General features: G+C 46.4%; 1 protein-coding gene across 12 annotated transcripts in view; it reads left to right on the top strand.

The window, feature by feature from the left end:
* The window catches only part of LOC137374610 (transcription factor COE3-like), a 517,803-nt gene that overhangs the window by 21,237 nt on the left and 474,908 nt on the right, over positions 1-21,658 (top strand). For all 12 annotated transcript variants that reach the window (XM_068041551.1, XM_068041855.1, XM_068041689.1 and 9 more), the window contains exon 5: positions 1,183-1,256. In XM_068041551.1, the coding sequence (XP_067897652.1) occupies positions 1,183-1,256 (74 nt within the window). The remainder of the gene's footprint in view (positions 1-1,182; positions 1,257-21,658) is intronic.

The raw sequence follows: 21,658 nt of genomic DNA, 5'->3' as shown, positions 1-21,658 counted from the left end.
GACACATTGATAGATGAATGAAAGGCAGGAGCACGCTTAGATTAATGAATGATAGGTGTACAGATAGATGGATCAATAGCACATGGAGAGAGAAGTGGTGTATAAAGGATCGATAAGATGTAAAATCTCCATCCTGTGGCAGATAGCGTTTAGCTGCTGTATGCTTTCAGTGATGCAGGTCCTGGAGGCAAGAAGCCATATTTCTTCATAAGCCAAGTGTCATTGCATGTGTATAATCCTAATAGTTTTCAATTTGCTCTTAACTCCACCAATTCATTCCTTCATTTCAATCCATCTGTTTTCATGCTTCCGAGGGCACCTGACAGAGTCGGTCTTGTACCACAAGGCTTCGCAGCTCAGGGATTCTCCGCACTCCCGGCTGTGACTCAGTGGTTAATGAGAGATGTGGATCGACATCTAGTGAGCAAACGGGTCAGACCTGCTGAGGCGTTGAGGCACTTGAGTCTTACAGGCCTGCTTCAGGCTTTTATGGAATTTACTCATCTCAACCAGCGAAGGCACTATGCACGCTACAATTGGACTCAGTACCCTTGGGATTGGGGTGGAGAGGGGTTGGGTGGATGTGGAAATCAGTCAGGCTTCCTCTTCCTGATCACAGGATTTAGGAATCCCAGCTGATCATCCCAATCTGGTAATGTTGAAGAGAATTGCAGTAATGTTCATACTGGCTAAGATCAGATGACTCTGCCGAAATGGGGGACCCTGTCGGTTCCTATGGCTCAGTACGACACTACACACTGCACTAACTATAAAGAAAGAACTTGTATTTCTGTAGCGCTTCTCTCGACCTCAGGACACCCCAAAATGCTGTACAGTGAATTTAGTATGTTTGAGATTTATTCTAATGTAGGAAATGTGGCAGGCAATTCGCAGGCAGCAGGATCCCATAAGCAGCTATGCAATGCAATACTGACCAGATGATCTGTTTATTTTTTTGATGTTGGTTGAGGCTTAATTACTGTCCAGGACACCAGGGGACAAGTTCCCTGTTCTTCTTTGAAATAGTGCCATGAGAGGACAGACTGGGCCTCGGTTTAACGTCTCATCTGAAAGATGGCATCTCCAACAGTGCAGCACTCCCTCAGTAGGACACTGGGAGCTTCAGCCCGGACAAATAGATTAAAGATTGTTCTAATGATTTATTTTTCTTTCATATTTCAGGCTATCATTTATGAAGGGCAGGATAAGAACCCAGAGATGTGTCGGGTGCTCCTCACTCACGAAATCATGTGCAGGTGCGTGAAATAAGTTTTTTTTTTCTTGGAACCATCGGAGAGTCATAAAAGGAAGTGATGGGCCATCCTGTCACCTAAAGAACTAAGCAAACGGTGTTAGTGGGTCAAAAGGCAATTTTGTGAGTTTCTGGATCAAATAGGGGTTGGGGAAGATGGTGAGGAGATGGAGAGGTAGGGTTGAGGCCTGGGCAACAAGGGACAGACCTGTCTGGAGGTTAATGGGTGAATAGCTTGTATTTCCATTGTGGGAGGGGTGTGATACTCGTCTGATTTAAATGCTCAGCTGTCAATGATGCATAAACCTTTGGTGTGCGATTTGCAATGTGCTTGAGGATCCTGTTCTGTGAATGACCGAGTTACAATAAAGTGTCCTTCTCTTCCCTGTTTTCCTCTTTTCTCTCCTTTTTCTGCTTCATTCCTGTAGCGGAATTCACAAGCTGCAGTTGTGGAGGTTAGACTATCTTGGCCTTCACAGGGGCATAAAGTCATAAAGTTATACAGCACAGAAACAGGCCTTTCGGCCCACCATGTCTATGCTGGCCATCAAGCACCTAACTATTCGAATCCCATTTTCCAGCACTTGGCCCGTAGCCTTGTATGCTATGGCGTTTCAAGTGCTCATCTAAATACTTCTTAATGTTGTGAGGGTTCCTGCCTCTACCACCTCTTCAGGCAGTGTGTTCCAGATTCCAAACACCCTCAGAGTGAAAAGAATTTTCCTCAAACCCCCTCTAAACCTCCTACCCCTTACTTTAAATTATTGGTTATTGACACCCCCTGGTTATTGACACCTCCGCTAAGGGAAAAAGTCTCTTCCTATCTAACCTGTCAATGCCCCTCATAATTTTGTCCACCTCAATCATGTCCCTCCTCATCATTCTCTGCTCTAAGGAAAACAACCCTAGCCTTTTCAGTCTCTCTTCATAGCTGAAATACTCCAGCCCAGGCAACATCCTGGTGAGTCTCCTCTGCACCCTCTCCAGTGCAATCACATCCTTCCTATAGTGTGGTGCCCAGAACTGTACACAGTACTCCAGCTGTGGCCTAACTAGCGTTTTTTACAGCTCCATCATAACCTCCCTGCTCTTATATTCTATGCCTCGGTTAATAAAGGCATGTATCCCATATGCCTTCCTAACCACCTTATCTACTTGTGCAACTGCCTTGTGTTCTACAGACAAGTACACCAAGGTCCCTCTGACCCTCTGTACTTCCTAGGGTCCTACCATCCATTGTATATTCCCTTGCCTTGCTAGTCCTCCCAAAATGCATCACCTCACACTTCTCAGGATTAAATTCCATCTGCCACTGCTCCGTCCATTTTACCAGCCCTTCTATATTGTCCTGTAATCTAACGCTTTCCTCCTCACTATTTACGACACCACCAATAGTGACAGTTGTCTATTAAAACTAGTTTAGGTGTAGGGTTTACACTGTCACTAAAGATTGCTAGGATAGCTCCACTTCCATTGGTGATCTCTTCCTCTTTAGTAAAAGAAAGTCGAGGAATATCAGGGATGACTGGCACAGTGCAGGGAGATTACAATCCACAGATCAAACAGGTCCAGTCGTGATCTCCAGGGTGGGAGGTCATGATCTCCAGGGTGAGAGGTCATATTGTTATCATTAGGTTGTAGACCACCACCTCCTGCATAAGACTGCTGTTGAAGGTTTGAGAGTTGATAGACTGGCCTAAGTGTGGGTTTCTTTCAATGTGACTTTCAGCAAAGCTTCCTGGAAGCTGACAATTTAGCCTAACTTGGAAACGATCCCAAACCTGTTCAAAGTCAGCATCAGCTTGCAACGATTTTAGACAGAGTTACAGTGTTTGCTGCAAGCTCACTCCGAACCCAAATAGGCTCAAGGTTAATCCTTCCTGTTCTTTGGGGTTGGAAAGAGCATTTCTTCCCAGCTCAGCAACTGAAGTGTGCCATCAGTACTTCACTGTAATGTCACCTGTGGATTTGGGCTTAAATCATCGGTGGGATGAGACTCAACACCGAGACCAACAACTTGCATTTATACGGAGTAAAACCTGTCAAGGCACTTCACAGGAGCATAATCAGATAAAAAATTGATACTGAGCCAAAGGTGACCAAAGGTTTGGTTAAAGAGATAGTATTTAAAAACAGTGTCTTAAAGGAGGGGAGAGTAGAGAGGTGGAAAGGGTTAGGGAGGGAAATCCCGAACTGGGGCCAAGGCAGCTGAAGGCACGGCTGCCAATGGTGGAATAGTGAGAATTGGGGATGTGCAAGAGGCCAGAATTGGAGGAAATTGGAGAGATAGGGAGGGGTGAGGCCATGGAGGGATTTCAAAACAAGGATGAGAATTTTAAATGAAAGTCTTTCCATCTCCCAGCTGTAAAGCACTGTACATGAGCGAAAATGAGTTTGGGACTGGCTTAGGTGAACTCCACTGATGCAAGTGCACAGCACTAAAACTGCCCATAATTCAGACTAATTGGCAATCCCCGCTCGGTGAGTGGCTGATCTGGGAAATCAGATGAGCCGCATTGGTGCGATAGTGGCTGCTGTTCTGAGGCCAAGGGTTATGTTGGATTGGTGCACAGGGAGCTATTACTGTTGCATCTAGCCTGTGCCATGTCTGACCTGGGAGAGCTTGAAACTGACACTGGCTACCCAAGGTGATCAGGTGTTTCACTTCCTGAAAATGGCATCCTTACACCTCAGTGAGGGGAAAGACCAGCTCCCTTTAAAAAGTAAACTTGGAATTTACAGTCTTCGGTTGCACACAGATTGCTCATCACTGATCAGGTATTCCAGTGCACAGAGTCTGGTGAAGGAGCAGCGATAGTGCACCAGTGTAACAATAACTTGCCTTTAACATCGTAAAACATCCCAAGGCACTTCACAGGAGTGTGATCAAACAAAAATTGACACCGAGCCACAAAGGAGGATATTAGGACAGGTGGTTTTGTCAAAGAGGTAGATTTTAAGGAGTATCTTAAAGGAGGAGAGAGATGTTGAGAGGCGGAGTGATTTCGGGAGGGAATTCCAGAATTTAGGGCCTTGGCAGCTGAAGGCACAGGTGCCAGTGGTGGAAAGAAGCAGATTGGGGATGAGAAAGAGACCAGAGTTGGACCAGTGCAGATATCTCCGAGGGTTGTAAGGCTGGAGGCGGATACAGAGATAGAGAGGGATTTGAACACAAGGATGAGAATTTTTAATTCGAGTCGATGCCAGACCAGATGCCAGTGTAGGTCAACGAGCACAGGGGTGATGCGTGAAAGGGACTTGGTGCGAGTTAGGATATGGGGAGTCGAGCAGAGCTATTCTCAGCATGCTCATTTCTTTCAGAAGTTGTAGGTTTATCTATTTTTCTCAGCTTTAGGCAAGGTTGCTACTATTTTAAGGGAGGGACTAAAGTGTCGCAGGAGCAGACAAAAGAATGTCACGCCATCTTCTGGATGAGATGTTAAACCGAGGCTCCGTCTGCCCTCTTAGGTAGACGTGAAAGGTCGCATGGCATTATTTTGAAGATGGCAGGGGAGTTATCCCTCAAACAGCACCCTTAAAACAGATCTGATGATTATCACATTGCTATGGTGGGATCTTGCTATGTGCAGATTGTCTGCCTTGTTTTGTATATTACAGCAGTAACTATACTTCATTGGCTGTGAAGAGCTGTGGGATATCTTGAGCTTGTTAAAGGTGCTATATATGGGCATCCAGAGGAATGCATGTGAATATCTCATACACTAATGTTGCAAACAGTGATATCTAGGTTTTGGCATCTAGTTTAGCCTTTCGAAAACTGTAGACTCTCTCGGCCACAGGTGTCAATCTGACAATAACCACCGGGACCAGCAGTATAATATTCTTTTAAATCTGAAGGGAATTCATTGACCTGTTTCTCAGCTCAGGCACGGACCTATATTTAGGTCTCAGCACAATCTGTGCCACGGTGTGCAAACGAGGACAGCGTGACTAATAAAATGAAGCCACAATTCAGCAAAGCACTTATATCGAATGAAATTATGAAAAGCATGGCTCCCAGCAACAAGTGAAAAATGGTTGTCCAATGAAGCCATCCAATTGTAAATCCCTTCGAGCAGGTCACCTCACGCATGGCAACAGGGTCAAGTGAACACTCCCCCCTCCCCCCATCTTCATCAACCCCAGCAATTCCCTAACCTCTTAACATACACCAGCATGCCCTGAGTCTTGTTATATTTCCTGATTAAATATGCACCAGTCAGATCATAGTCAAGATGTTTAATCATTTGCTGAATATATTACAGGAGTGTAGGTATAATTTGCATCATAATTGATAGATTGTTTTAACTGAACTGATTTGGTATAGTCTGCACTTGCAGATGGGCTGTGTGTGTGTTCAGACTGCTTTGCAGTATGTGCATGTCTGCATGTATAGCCTCATGTGCTTATGTGTGTGTATGTGTGAATGTGTGACTGCAGATGTATGTGCATGTATGAGTCTATGGCTGGGATTTTATGTGGCCGCCTGAGTCAGGGTTGGAGGCTATTCCGGGGGGAGCATGGAGTATCGCGACGGGTGGCGAGGGGGTGGAGATCTCCAAGCGATCTTACCCGGGCAGGATCGGCTGATGACAACCTTCCTGCCCAGATGCCAATTGAGGCCCTTAAGTGGCATATTAACAGCCAATTAAGGGCCTCTTCCTGCTGCTGCTGGGATCTTATCAGCAACGGGGGTGGGATGCCTCCGCCACATGGAGAGGGTGCCTTGCAAGACGAGGTCCATTTCCTGCGGGTTTGGGGGGGGGGGTGAGGGTGGAGCCCCTTCTCCATGGGCAATCTGTGGCCCAAGGAGAAACCCTGCTAGGAACCACTTTACCCCCAGGACACCCCTCCCCCTGCACGGCCACCTTCCCTCATTGGGGCCTTCCACACTGGCCACAGCGACCCCACTTCACTTACCTGAGGTCCGGGATTCCAGCACTGGGCCTAGGCCTGAGGCCTCTGCAGTACTGGCAGTGGCCACTGCACCTGGTGACGCTGCCGATACTGCTGAGCTGCAAGTCCTCTGATTGGACGGCAGCTCTTGGAGGTGGGAACCCTGTCTTTAAAGGCACAGGGACCCTGGCTCCTGAAACTTAGATTTAAAAAGACAAGAGCAGCGCTCTGGTGAGGTGGGGGTGAGAGGGGGGCAGCACGAAAAGGCAGAGGCGGTCTTTCTACTGCTTTTTCGGCCTGGCGCCGGGAGCACTGCCTCCAACACAAAATCCAGCCCTATGTGTGTGTGAGCATTAGAGTCGCAGAGTCACAGAGCCATTTATGGTACAGAAGGAGGCCATTCGGCCCATCGAATCCATGTCAGCTCTCTGTGGCGCCATCCAGTTAGTCCTGCTCCCCCACTCAATTCCCGTAGCCCTGTAAGTTTATTTCCTTCAAGTGCCCATCCAATTTCCTTTTGAAATCAATGTCTGCACTTCCAATACTCGCATGGGCAGGAAGTTCCAGGTCATTACCAATCGCTGTGTAAAAAAGTTCTTCTTCACATTCTCCTTGCATCTCTTGCCCAAAACCTTCACTCTGTGTCCCCCAGTCCTTGGACCACTAGTTAATGGGAACGGTTTTTCCTTGTCTTTTTTTTTGTTCATTCATGGGATGTGAGCATCACTGGCCAGGCCAGCATTTATTGCCCATCCCTACTTGCCCTTGAGAAGGTGGTGGTGAGCTGCCTTCTTGAACCGCTGCAGTCCATGTGGGGTAGGTATACCCACAGTGCTGTTAGGTAGGGAGTTCCAGGATTTTGACTCGGCGACAGTGAAAAAATGGCGATATAGTTCCAAGTCAGGATGGTGTGTGACTTGGAGGGGAACTTGCAGGTGGTGGTGTTCCCATGTATTTGCTGCCCTTGTCCTTCTAGTTGATAGAGGTCGCGGGTTTCTTCGGGACAGGATTTACTCCCATTTGGAAACAAACAAACTTTTTAGCGAGAGGCAGCATGGTTTTGTGAAGGGGAGGTCGTGTCTCACGAATTTGATTGAGTTTTTTGAAGAAATGTCGAAGATGATTGATGAAGGAAGGGCAGTGGATGTTATCGATGTGGACTTCAATAAAGCCTTTGACAAGGTCCCTCATGGCAGACTGGTACAAAAGGTGAAGTCACGGGATCAGAGGTGAGCTGGTAAGATGGATACAGAACTGGCTCAGTCACAGAAGACAGAGGGTAGCAGTGGAAGGGTGCTTTTCTGAATGGAGGGATGTGACTAGTGGTGTTCCGCAGGGATCAGTGCTGGGACCTTTGCTCTTTGTAGTATATATAAATGATTTGGAGGAAAATGTAGCTGGTCTGATTGGTAAGTTTGCGGATGACACAAAGGTTGGTGGAGTTATGGATAGTGATGAGGATTGTCAGAGGATACAGCAGGATATCGATCGGTTGGAGACTTGGGCGGAGAAATGGCAGATGGAGTTTAATCGGGACAAATGTGAGGTAATGCATTTTGGAAGGTCTAATGCAGGTGGGAAGTATACAGTAAATGGCAGAACGCTTTGGAGTATTGACAGGCAGAGAGGTCCACAGGTCACTGAAAATGGCAACGCAGGTGGGATAAGATAGTCAAGAAGGCATACAGCATGCTTGCCTTGTCGGGGCATAGAGTATAAAAATTGGCAAGTCAATGTTCAGAATTTTAGTTAGGCCACACTTAGAATATTGCGTGCAATTCTGGTCGCCACACTACCAGAAGGATGTGGAGGCTTTGGAGAGGGTACAGAAGAGGTTTACCAGGATGTTGCCTGGTCTGGAGGGCATTAGCTATGAGGAGAGGTTGGATAAACTCGGATTGTTTTCACTGGAACGATGGAGGTGGAGAGGCAACGTGATAGAGGTTTACAAAGTTATGAGCGGCATGGACAGAGTGGATAATCAGAAGCTTTTTCCCAGGGTGGAAGAGCCAGTTACTAGGGGACATAGGTTTAAGGTGAGAGGGGCAAAGTTTAGAGGGGATGTGCGAGGCAAGTTCTTTACACAGAGGGTGGTGAGTGCCTGGAACTTGCTGCCGGGGGAGGTGGTGGAAGCAGGTACGATAGCGACGATTAAGAGGCATCTCGACAAATACATGAATAGGATGGGAATAGAGGGATACGGTCCCCGGAAGTGGAGAAAGTTTTAGTTTAAGCAGGCATCAAGATCGGCGCAGGCTTGAAGGGCCGAATGGCCTGTTCCTGTGCTGTACTGTTCTTTGTTTGGAAGGTGTTGTCTAAGGAGCCTTGGCGCATTGCTGCAGTACATCTTGTAGATGGTACACACTGCTGCCACTGTGCGTCGGTGGTGGAGGGAGTGAATGTTTGTAGATGGGGTGCCATTCAAGCGGGCTGCTTTGTCCTGGATGGTGTCGAGCTTCTTGAGTGTTGTTGGAGCTGCACCCATCCAGGCAAGTGGAGAGTATTCCATCGCACTCCTGACTTGTGCCTTGTAAATGGTGGACAGGCTTTGGGGAGTCAGGAGATGAGTTACTCGCCTCAGGATTCCTAGCCTCTGAACTGCTCTTGTAGCCACGGTATTTATATGGCTACTGCAGTTCAGTTTCTGGTCAATGGTAGCCCCTAGGAAGTTGATAGTGGGGGATTCAGCGATGGTAATGCCGTTGAATGTCAAGGGGAGATGGTTAGATTCTCTCTTGTTGGAGATGGTCATTGCCTGACACTTGTGTGGCGTGAATGTTACTTGCCACTTATCAGCCCAAGCCTGGATATTGTCCAGGTCTTGCTGCATTTCTACACGGACTGTTTCAGTATCTGAGGAGTCACGAATGGTGCTGAACATTGTGCAATCATCAGCGAACATCCCCATTTCTGACATTATGATTGAAGGAAGGTCATTGATGAAGCAACTGAAGATGGTTGGGCCTAGGACACGACCTTGAGGAACTCCTGCAGCGATGTCCTGGAGCTCAGATGTTGACCTCCAACAATCACAACCATCTTCCTTTGCGCTAGGTATGACAGCGGAGGGTTTTCCCCCTGATTCCCATTGACCTCAGTTTTGCTAGGGCTCTTTGATGCCATACTCGGTCAAATGCTGCCTTGATGTCAAGGGCAGTCACTCTCATCTCACCTCTTGAGTTCAGCTCTTTTGTCCATGTTTGAACCAAGGCTGTAATGAGGTCAGGAGCTGAGTGGCCCTGGCGGAACCCAAACTGAGCGTCACTGAGCAGGTTATTGCGAAGCAAGTGTTGCTTGATGGCACTGTTGATGACACCTTCCATCACTTTACTGATGATCGAGAGTGGGCTGATGGGGTGGTAAATGGCCAGGTTGGACTTGTCCTGCTTTTTGTGTACAGGACATACCTGGGCAATTTTCCACATTGCAGGGTAAATGCCTGTGTTGTAGCTGTACTGGAACAGCTTGGCTAGGGGCGTGGCAAGTTTTGGAGCACAGGTCTTCAGTACTATTGCCGGAATATTGTCAGGGCCCATAGCTTTTGCAGTATCCAGTGCCTTCAGTCGTTTCTTGAAATCACGCGGAGTGAATCGAATTGGCTGAAGTCTGGCATCTGTGATGCTGGGGACTTCAAGAGGAGGCCGAGATGGATCATCAATTCGTCCCTTCTGGCTGAAGATTGTTGCAAATGTTTCAGCCTTATCTTTTGCACTGATGTGCTGGGCTCCCCCATCATTGAGGGTGGGGATATTTGTGGAGCCACCTCCTCCAGTTAGTTAAAAGCAAAATACTGCGGATGCTGGAAATCTGAAACAAAAACAAGAAATGCTGGAAGCACTCAGCAGGTCTGGCAGCATCTGTGGAAAGAGAAGCAGAGTCAACGTTTCGGGTCAGTGACCCTTCTTCGGAACTGACAAATATTAGAAAAGTCACAGATTATAAATAAGTGAGGTGGGGGTGGGGCAAGAGATAACAAAGGAGAAGGTGCAGATTGGACCAGGCCACATAGCTGACCAAAAGGTCACGGAGCAAAGGCAAACAATATGTTAATGGTGTGTTGAAAGACAAAGCATTAGTACAGATTAGGTGTGAATACCTAATCAGTGTATCAGTGTTAGTAAGGAGGACTTTGCAGGGTCGACAGGGCTGGGTTTGCCGTTGTCGCTTCAGGTGTCTAGGTCGATGCCGGGTGGTCCGTCCGGTTTCATTCCTTTTTATTGATTTTGTAGTGGTTAGATACAACTGAGTGGCTTGCTAGGCCATTTCAGAGGGCATGTAAGAGTTAACCACATTGCTGTGGGTCTGGAGTCACATGTAGGCCAGACCAGGTAAGGATTTCCTTCCCTAAAAGACATTAGTGAACCAGATTGTTTTTTACAACAATTGACAATGGTTTCATGGCCATCGTTAGACTAGCTTTTAATTCCAGATTTATTAATTAAATTCAAATGCCACCTTCTGCTGTGGTGGGATTTGAACCCATGTCCCCAGAGAAATACCCTGGGTCTGTGGGTTACGCGTCCAGTGATTATACCTCTACGCCTCCGCCTCCCCTGTCTAACTTACCTAAGCCTAGCATAAGCTTGTAGACCTCTATTAAATCTCCTCTCAATGTCCTTTTGTTCTCAGGAGAACAAACCCAGCTTTTCCAACCTAACCTTGTAAAGAAAATCCTCCATCCCTGGAACCATTCTGGTAAATCTCCTCTGCACCCTCTCAAGGACCCTCACATCCTTCCTAAAGTGCAGTGACCAGAACTGGATGCAGTACTCTATTTGGGGCCTAACCAGAGCTTTCTAAAGGTTCAACATAACTGCCCCGCTTTTGTACTCAATACCTCTATTTATGGAGCCCAAGATCCTATATGCTTTGCTAACCCACTCTCTCAGTATTTCCTGCCATCTTCAAAGATCGATGCACATGAACCCCAGGTCCCTTTATTCCTGCACACTCTTGAAAACTGCACCATTAGGTATATATTGCCTCTCCCTACTCCTTCTGCAAAATGCATCACCTCACACTTGTCAGTATTAAGTTCTGTCTGCCACTTGTCTGCCCATTCTGCTAGCCTATCTATCCTGTTGTGGGTGGTTCATATCATCCTCACTGTTTGCCACTCCTCCAAGTTTGGTGTTATCAGCAATTTTGAGATTCTACTCTTTATTCCAATATCCAAGTCATTTATATATAGCAAAAGAACAGTGGTCCCAGCACTGACCCTTGGGGAACACCACTGTCTCCCATCCTCCAGTCTGAAAAGCAAACATTTACCACGACCCTCTGCTTTTTGTCCTTAAGCCAGTTTTTCATCTAATTGCACACTGACCCTCCGATTCCATGAGCCTCAATTTTGATGTGTATTGTGCTGTATTTGTAACAGTGTATACATTTACAGAGACTGGAATGTCCAGACCATGAACATGTAACCTGTGAAGCTTTGGACACTCTGTTTTATTTGTTCTTTAATTCCGTACTGGCAGGTTTGCCATCCCTGAATTTAGCATTGGACAGGACTGTGATTCGCAATCTTTCCGCATTGGTGGATATCCTAAATCAGAATCTGCTAGTGTCTGTGGATTGGGATGTGTGGCCTGTTGATTACATCATTGATTTTACCACTAATCCCTGGGCTCCATGATAGATAGCTAAGTGGGCCACAGTGTTAAAAGCTGGGAATATCCTGGAGCTGCACTCAATTTGGTACTTGTAAGTGCTTGGGTACAATTCTATATCAGGCCTCTTGCAAGTCCCATTCTTCATGTGTGACTTTAGATAGGGAGCATTGGCAGGTTATTGAACCAATAAGGGGAGGCAGTGGCATAGTGGTATTGTCGCTAAACTAGTAACCCAGAGACCTAAGATATTGCTCTGGAGACATGGGTTCAAATCCCACCAAAGCAGATGGTGGAATTTGAATTCAATTAATAAATCTGGAATTAAAAGCTAGTCTAATGATGGGCATGAAACCATTGTTGATTGTTGTAAAAATCCATCTGGTTCACTAATGTCCTTTAGGGAAGTAAATCTGCTGGCCTACATGAGATTCCAGACCCACAGCAATGTGGTTGACTCTGAAAGGCCTAACAAACCACTCAGTTGTATCTAACCGCTACAAAGTCAATAAAGAATAAAACCGGACGGACCACCCGGCTTTGACCGAGGCACCAGCAACGACAATGGCAAACCCAGCCCTGTCGGCCCGGCAAAGTCCTCCTTACTAACATCTGGGAGCTTGTGCCAAAGTTGGGAGAGCTGTCCCACAGATGAGTCAAGCAACAGCCTGACATAGTCATACTCACTGAATTATATCTTACAGACAATTTCCCAGACACCGCCATCACAATTCCCGGGTATGTCCTGTCCCACCGGCAGGGCAGATCCAGCACAGGTGGTGGCACAGTGGTATACAGTTGGGAGGGAGTTGCACTGGAGTCCTCAACATTGACTTCAGACCTCATGAAGTCTCATGGCATCAGGTCAAACATGGGCAAGGAAACCTCCTGCTGATTACCACCTACCGCCCTCCCTGAGCTGATGAATCAGTACTCCTCCATGATGTTGAACAGCACTTGGAGAAGCACTGAGGATGGCAAGGGCACAGAATGTACTCTGGGTGGGGGACTTCAGTGTCCATCACCAGTACTGGCTCGGTGGCACCACTACTGATCAACTAGTCCTAAAGGACTTAGCTGCTAGACTGGGTCTGCGGCAGGTGGTGAGGGAACCAACAAGAGGGAAAAACATACTTGACGTTGTCCTCACCATGACAGTATTGGCAAGAGTGACCACTGCACAGTCCTTGTGGAGACAAAGTCCCGCCTTTACACTGAGGATACCTTCTTTCGTGTTGTGTGGCACTACCACCATGCTAAATGGGATAGATTTCAAACAGATCTAGCAATGCAAAACTGGGCATCCATGAGGCGCTGTGGGCCATCAGCAGCAACAGAATTGTACTCAACCACAATCTATAACCTCATGGCCTGGCATATCCCCCACTCTACCATCATCAAGCTGGGAGACCAACCCTGGTTCAATGAAGAGTGCAGGAGGGCATGCCAGGAACAGCACCAGGCATACCTCAAAATGAGGTGTGAACCTGGTGAAGCTACAACCCAGGACTACTTGCATGCCAAACTGTGTAAGCAGCATGCGATAGACCGAGCTAAGTGATCCCATAACCAACGGATCAGATCTAAGTTCTGCAATCCTGCCACACCCAGTGGTGAATGATGGTGGAAATTAAACAACTAACTGGAGGAGGTGGTTCCACAAATATCCCCATCCTTAATGATGGGGGAGCCCAGCACATCAGTGCGAAAGATAAGGCTGAAGCATTTACAACAATCTTCAGCCAGAAGTGCCGAGTTGATGATCCATCTCGGCCTCCTACTGAAGTCCCCAGCATCACAGATGCCAGTCTTCAGCCAATTCGATTCACTCCGCCCACATCCCATGAATGAATGAAGAAAAACAATAGAGGCGAGCTACATCTTGTCTCGTCCAATGTCATTGCATCTTACAGCAGGGTGAATGCTGATGAAGAATGGGTGTCACGGCTTAATTTTTCTCCCCCAGCCCAAAGGGTAGGAAGTTTACGGATGACCATTCCTCCTCTATGATTCTGCTAATACCATAGAATCATAGAACTATGGAATGGTTACAGCATATAAGGAGGTCATTTGGCTCGTCATGTCAGTGCCAGCTCTCTGCAAGAGAAACTCACCTAGTCCTACCCACCCCCCCCAACACTTTTTCCCTGTAGCCCTGATAATTTTTTCTCACCAACCAGAAGCAGTCTCCATGAATGTGTTCAACACATTGCGACACATAGTGAGCCAAACAATTCCTCTCTCATGCTCCCTCTTAATTGGGACAATATGGAGGAAGCCTTACTCTGTTCTTTGTACCTCCACCGTGCTGTAACTGCCCTGGGAGTGTTTGATGGGTACAGTGTAGAGGGAGCTTTACTCTGTATCTCACCAGTGTTGTACCTGTCTGGGGAGTGTTTGGCGGGACAATGTAAAGGGAGCTTTACTCTGTATTTAACCCGTGTTGTACATGAACTGGGAGTGTTTGATGGGATCATGTTGAGTGAGCTTAACTCTATATGCCTGAGCTAAGAGCACTTAATAAAACAGCCAATGCTTTACTCTGCTTCTTTTGGTGTCCTGGGTTTCTAACAGAAAAGTGTTGCGTGAGCTCTGTCTGCAAATAACCCATCTAAGTCGATTTGATGTTGACACCAGGTGTCCAGGTTGTTCTAACCCTCAGTGCTGGAACTCTACTGATGATCACTTCAACTTAAAATAAGAACCTAAGCTCTCACCCAACCTGGATTAGGCTGTAGATTCTTTGGTGAAAGTACTTTGGATCAGTCCTACTGCTGCTTAGCATGGGATCAAGTCTACACCCTCAAATTGGCCCGGTTAGTTAGAAATTGTTATTATTATTTTTTATTATTTAGAGATACAGCACTGAAACAGGCCCTTCGGCCCATCGAGTCTGTGCCGACCAACAACCACCCATTTATACTAACCCTACAGTAATCCCATATTCACTACCACCTACCTACACAAGGGGCAATTTACAATGGCCAATTTACCTATCACCTGCAAGTCTTTGGCTGTGGGAGGAAACCAGAGCACCCGACGAAAACCCACGCGGCCACAGGGAGAACTTGCAAACTCCACACAGGCAGTACCCAGAATTGAACCCGAGTCCCTGGAGCTGTGAGGCTGCGGTGCTAACAACTGCGCCACTGTGCTGCCCGTTGTTATTGCCATAGCAATCCATTAAAAGGGGGCCAGTGCAGCAAATGGAAATGTTGCACGGGTACTGAAGGAGGCTGTCTTCTGTGATTGGGCAGATTGGAGAGAGCTTTACTCCCTATGTCAAGATCCATATCATACACATTAAGGTGTCAGCTGTGGTTCAATGTGTTACACTCTCATGTCTGAATCTGAATGATGGCCGGGATTTTATCCAGGCAACGGGAGTCTCGACCTCTGGAAAAGCGCTGCCGAGAACTCGTGTCGCCCCTTCTGTGGGAGGGCGGCCGAATCAAGTGCCACTTTGGCACTTAACTGGACAGCAGTGGGCCTTCCACGGGATCACGGACCCCAGCGACGGAAGTCCTGCCCTCTGAGAGCTACCGGCCAAGCAGAGGCCAGCAACTCTTTAATGAGCAGCACCACTGCCGAGGCGGTGGCTGCTGCTGGTGGAGCACCACCTGAGGCCCAGAAGCCGTGTTGGACCCAGGCCACAGGTAGGTCAGGGTGGGAGCTGACAAGGCTGGAGAGAGCTTCCCTCTCCTGCTAACTGCTGGAAATTTAGTCCAACTTGTTGTGTCCATTTACACCATCTAAGAACGATGTTAATATTCCCCTCAACTCATGTCACCTAAGAACCCGTAGAAGCTTTGTAATCAGTGCTATGCTCTTTAAACTTTACAGTTTTCCTTTTGGAAGATTAAATATCTCCCTTATTAAACTCTCTTTTGATTAGATGGCAGAATTATTGTGCAGTGCTAACATCACAATTGCCTAAGTCATCAATCAGCATCATTGAAAGGATGCTCAACTTGTCACCACTATTGTCTTCATTATATTCGCATCACAGTCTGTGGGATTAAAATAAAAATTACAGATTCTAGTTAATTCAAGCTTTACATTTCATACTGAATGATAGCATGATGAATCATCTGGGTCAGTCCTGATGGCACATCAGTACTTGTCAGTGATGGGACGGGGGAACTCTATGGGTCAGTACCTGTCAGTGATGGGACAGGGAGAACTCTATGGGTCAGTACCTGTCAGTGATGGGACGGGGGAACTCTATGGGTCAGTACCTGTCAGTGATGGGACGGGAGAACTCTATGGGTCAGTACCTGTCAGTGATGGGATAGGGAGAACTCTATGGGTCAGTACCTGTCAGTGATGGGACAGGGAGAACTCTATGGGTCAGTACCTGTCAGTGATGGGACAGGGAGAACTCTATGGGTCAGTACCTGTCAGTGATGGGACAGGGAGAACTCTATGGGTCAGTACCTGTCAGTGATGGGACAGGGAGAACTCTATGGGTCAGTACCTGTCAGTGATGGGACAGGAGAACTCTATGGGTCAGTACCTGTCAGTGATGGGACGGGGGAACTCTATGGGTCAGTACCTGTCAGTGATGGGACGGGAGAACTCTATGGGTCAGTACCTGTCAGTGATGGGACGGGGGAACTCTATGGGTCAGTACCTGTCAGTGATGGGACGGGGGAACTCTATGGGTCAGTATCTGTCAGTGATGGGACAGGAGAACTCTATGGGTCAGTACCTGTCAGTGATGGGACGGGGGACCTCTATGGGTCAGTACCTGTCAGTGATGGGACAGGGAGAACTCTATGGGTCAGTACCTGTCAGTGATGGGACAGGGAGAACTCTATGGGTCAGTACCTGTCAGTGATGGGACGGGGGAACTCTATGGGTCAGTACCTGTCAGTGATGGGACAGGGGAACTCTATGGGTCAGTGCCTGTCAGTGATGGGACGGGGGAACTCTATGGGTCAGTAACTGTCAGTGATGGGACGGGGGAATTCTATGGGTCAGTACCTGTCAGTGATGGGACGGGGGAACTCTATGGGTCAGTACCTGTCAGTGATGGGACGGGAGAACTCTATGGGTGAGTACTTTGCCCCTCCCAGCTAAGATCAATTGTACCAATCACTGCCTAATTTGAAGACAGCTGACGCAGTATCTGATAGGTACTGATGTACAGTTTCTCACCATGATCGAATCTGGGAGTTTGTTGCTCTGTCCTCATTGCCTTTACAAACTGGGTCATTGTGGGAGATTTCTAACTGAAACATAAATCATATTTATTTTGCATTGTTAACATAGAAAAACCTATTGGAAGAGATGTAATCAGACAAAAATTGATGCTGTTCCAGAGAGGGAGTTATTAGGAGGAGTGGCCAAAAGCTTGGTCAAAGAAGTGGTTTTTGGCAGGGTACAAAAGGAGGAGAGGCAGAGATTTTTACAGAGAGAATCCAGAGTATAGTTCTTAGACGTTTGAGGGCATGGCTGCCAATGGTGCTGTGAAAGGAGGGGGGATGCACAAGTGGCCAGAATTGGAAGGATGTAGAGGTAGAGGAGGCTTGTAGGGCTCAAGGAGGTTAGAGATTAAGTTGTCAGGAGGTGGGTGGGGTGAGGCTATGGATGGATTTGAACATGAAGATGATAATTTTAAATGTGAGGTGTTGCTGGGCTGGGAGCCAATGTAGATCAGCAGGCCACAGGGGTGATAGGAAGTGGGATTTGGTGAGTTTTAGTTGAGCTGTATGTAGCTTGTGGAGAGTGAATGATGGGAGGCTGGCCAGGACAGCATTAGATTAGATTAGAGATACAGCACTGAAACAGGCCCTTCGGCCCACCGAGTCTGTGCCGACCATCAACCACCCATTTATACTAACCCTACACTAATCCCATATTCCTACCAAACATCCCCACCTGTCTCTATATTTCCCTACCACCTACCTATACTAGTGACAATTTATAATGGCCAATTTACCTATCAACCTGCAAGTCTTTTGGCTTGTGGGAGGAAACCGGAGCACCCGGAGAAAACCCACGCAGACACAGGGAGAACTTGCAAACTCCACACAGGCAGTACCCGGAATCGAACCCGGGTCCCTGGAGCTGTGAGGCATCGGTGCTAACCACTGCGCCACTGTGCCGCCCCATTTTAGATAGTCACATCAGGAGGTGACAAAGGCAGGAATGAAGACGGGCAATGTTACGGAGGTGGAAGTAGGCAGTCTTTGTGATAGAGAGGATATGGGGGCAGAACTTCCTCTCGGGGTCACATAGGATGCTGAAGTTGTGAAGAGCCTGGTTCAATCTGAGATGATGGCTTGGAGAGCGAAGCAATCAGTACCAAGGATAAGGAACTTGTAGCAGGGACTGAAGACAATGGCGTTGGTCTTCCTTGTGTAGATTGCAGCTCATCCAATCCCTTATGTGCTATTCTGTACCCACAGAATGTTATTAGCTGAGTGGACCTTGCAGCTGTGCACCACAGGCACAGATAGATCAGAAAGCATATCACATTGCCTGAGAATTGAGGTACAAAGTAACAGCTGCTGCTAATTATTTATGACAGTGAAATTAAATAAATGCTTTATTAGTTTTTCTGCTAATCAGTTGCTTGTCATCCTGCATTATTGGTCTTAGAAATATAGGACATAGACTTAAAGACATAAGATGAATTGATAGACAGGACACAAGATAAAAGAATCAGAGGTGACATGAGGAGTTTACACAGCGAGTTGTTACGATCTGGAATGCACTAACTGAAAGCATGGCAGAAGCAGATTCAACAATAACTTTCAAAAGGGAATTGGATAGATACTTGAAAAGGAAAAGACTTACAGGGCAATGGGGGAAAGTGCAGGAGGGAAGTGGGACTACTTGGATAGCGGTTTTATTGCACTGACACAATGGGCCGAATAGCCTCTTCTTTGCAGTATGATTCTATGATGAAGGGATGAATAAACAGATCGACAGATTGATAGAGATATAAAGTATTTGGATAGCTGTGCATTGATAAGTATATAGGCAGCTGCATCTGTTTATACACTGAATGAAGATACAACAGATGTGTAAACAGGTAGATATGCATTCAGGCCACAAGCAATCTGTCGAGTAAATCGATGGATCATTACAGTGGATGCAACAACGGGATAAGAAGAGACACAGAGATAAAGAAACAGACAGTAAGATCCAGCAAACAGATGGGCAGCTACAGGAAGAAGGTAGGTTGATATCAGTAAATAGATGAGTTAAAAATAGCAAATGCATCCATCGCACTTGAGATGTTGTCTGTCCCAGCGCCAGACTCTAATATTGGAGGCAAACGCTGCTGACTGAAAGGAGCATTGGAGATTACAGTCAGCTGGTGTTAGGCTAAAATACAGTGGAGTTGGTGCAGCAGCTACAGGATTGGCTAACATTGTGGGTCCAATCTCGTGCTGATACGCTCACTAACCCGAAGTGAACTGTAGCATAGTGGTAATGTTACTGGACTAGTAAGTCAGAGACCTGGACCAATTCTCTGGAGACATGAGTTCAAATTCCACTATGGCAACTGGAGGGAATTTAAATTTAATTAAGAAATATATCTGGAATAAAAAGCTAGTCTCAGTAATAATGATCATGAAACTACCGGATTGTCATAAAAAAAAAACATATTTTCACTAATGTCCTTCAGGGAAGGAAATCTGCCATTCTTACATGGTCTGGCCTACAAGTGACTCCAGACCCACAGCAATGGCAGTTAACTTTTAACTGCCCTTTGAAATGGTCTAGCAAGCCACTCAGTTGTATCAAACCACTACAGAAAAGTTAAATAAGAATAAAACCGAACGGACCACCTGGCATCGACCTAGGCACCGGAAACGACAATGGCACGCCCTGCCCAGTCAACCCTGCAGTGTCCTCCTAACATCTGGTGACTTGTGCCAAAGTTGAGAGAGCAACAGCCTGACATAGTCAAACTCACTGAGTCATGCTTTATAGCTAATGTCTCAGACACCATCATCACCATCCCTGGATATGTCCTGTCCCACTGGCATTACAGACAATGAGGCACTTTAGAAGTGATGTAATGTAGGAAATGCAACAGCTAATTTGTGTACAGAAAGCTCCTACAAATAGCATTGTGACAATATCAAGCTTATCTGTCTTTTTATTGAAGTTGGTTGAAGATTAAAAGTTGTCCAGGACACCAAGGAGAACTCCCCCGCTCTTCTTCAAAATAGTCCAGTGGGATCTTTAATGCCCACCTGAGAGGGCAGACAGGGCCTCATCCCATCTGAAAGATGGCACCTCCAACAGTGCAGCACTCTCTCTGTACTACACTGGAACTGTCAGCCTAGACCTCATGCTCAAGACTGGAGTGTGACATGGGAACCCACGACCTTCTGAACCAGAGACAAGAATGCTATCAACTGAGCCATGGCTGACACTACTGCAAAGCTGACAGATTGATAACCAGATGAGAAATTGGAAAAAAAGATGTCGAGACAAGTGAATGGGAGGGAGAGGGACGGAAAAATTGCAGAGAAAGAGAAAATGATATTTGCCTTTTCACAGAGAGGAAAATAACCACGAAGGGAATTGAAGGGGCAGTTATTCAGCTATTGCTTATATACCGCTTAATCTCCATTGGAAGAGTCTGTCCGCAGTTTTTCAGTGTATCACACCTCTTATTCTGGGATGTGCGAACCATCTGCATCACATTCCCAAAAGATTTAGACAGGTACACAGTAAAAATAGAATATTCCCACAGGGTTGCACCCTTTGTATCACACTCTCTTCAGTGCTGGTACTAAGTTTCTGCATCAAGGCACAACAAAAGAACATCTTAAACACAACCAGCTCCATAAAATTACCAACATTAAACAGGAACCTGACAAGAGCTATGTATACTTAGGAGTGAGGTTAAGCCTGTGGGCAAGTCAATGATTTATATCTGGAATAATCCCTGGGAGTAAGTTACAGGCTGGAATCTAATCAAGGGGTTCAGCTGGTTAATATATAGAATAACAGATGCCGAGAGTGAGTTGCACGCTGTAATCTAATCAAGGGGCTCAGGTGATTTATATATAGAATAACTGATACCAGGGAATGATTTACTTGTTGGAATCTACTCAAGGGATTTGGGGCTTATATATAGAATAATGGATAACCGGAAATGAATTACAGGCTGGAATATAATACAGGACTTCAGCTGGTTTATGTACAGAATAATGGATACCTGGACATGAGTTACATGCTGGAATCTAATCGAGGGGTTTATACATAGAATAATGGATATCTGGGAGTGCATTACAGGCTGGAATCTAATTGAAGGGTTCGGAGTGGGGGGTGGGGGGTTAGGTATAGAATAATGGATACTTGGGAGTGAGTTACAGGCTAGAATCTAATTGAGGGGTTCAGTGGGGTTATATATAGAATATTGGATACTTGGGAGTGAGTTACAGGCTGGAATCTATTGAGGGGTTCAGTGGTGTTATGTATAGAATAATGCATACCTGGGAGTGAGTTACAGGCTGGAATATAATTGATGGATTCGGGGGTTTATATATAGAATAATGCATACTTGGGAGTGAGTTACAGGCTGAAATTTAATGGAGGGGTTCAGAGGGGTTTATATAAAGAATAATAGATGACTGAGAGTGAGTTACAGGCTGAAATCTAATCGAGGGGCTCAGGGTGGGAGTTATAGATAGAATAATGGATAACTGAGAATGTGTTACAGGCTGAAATTTAATCGAGGGGTTCGGGTGGTGGGGTTTATAAATAGAATGATGGATACCTGGGAGTGAGTTACAAGCTGGAACCCAATCAAGCAATTAGGAAATGAAAATTGTTCGTTACTTCGCAATGCAGAATAAGTTTCAGCAGTTTCAGTCTGGCTCTGTACATGTTAACCCTCGTGCCGAGTGAGATCAGATGGCACTTC

Source organism: Heterodontus francisci, chromosome 1 (assembly GCF_036365525.1).
Source record: "Heterodontus francisci isolate sHetFra1 chromosome 1, sHetFra1.hap1, whole genome shotgun sequence".
In the NCBI taxonomy this organism is placed as follows: Eukaryota; Metazoa; Chordata; class Chondrichthyes; order Heterodontiformes; family Heterodontidae; genus Heterodontus; species Heterodontus francisci.
Note: the sequence above shows the minus strand (reverse complement) of the source record. Positions and strands in the feature narration are given on the sequence as shown.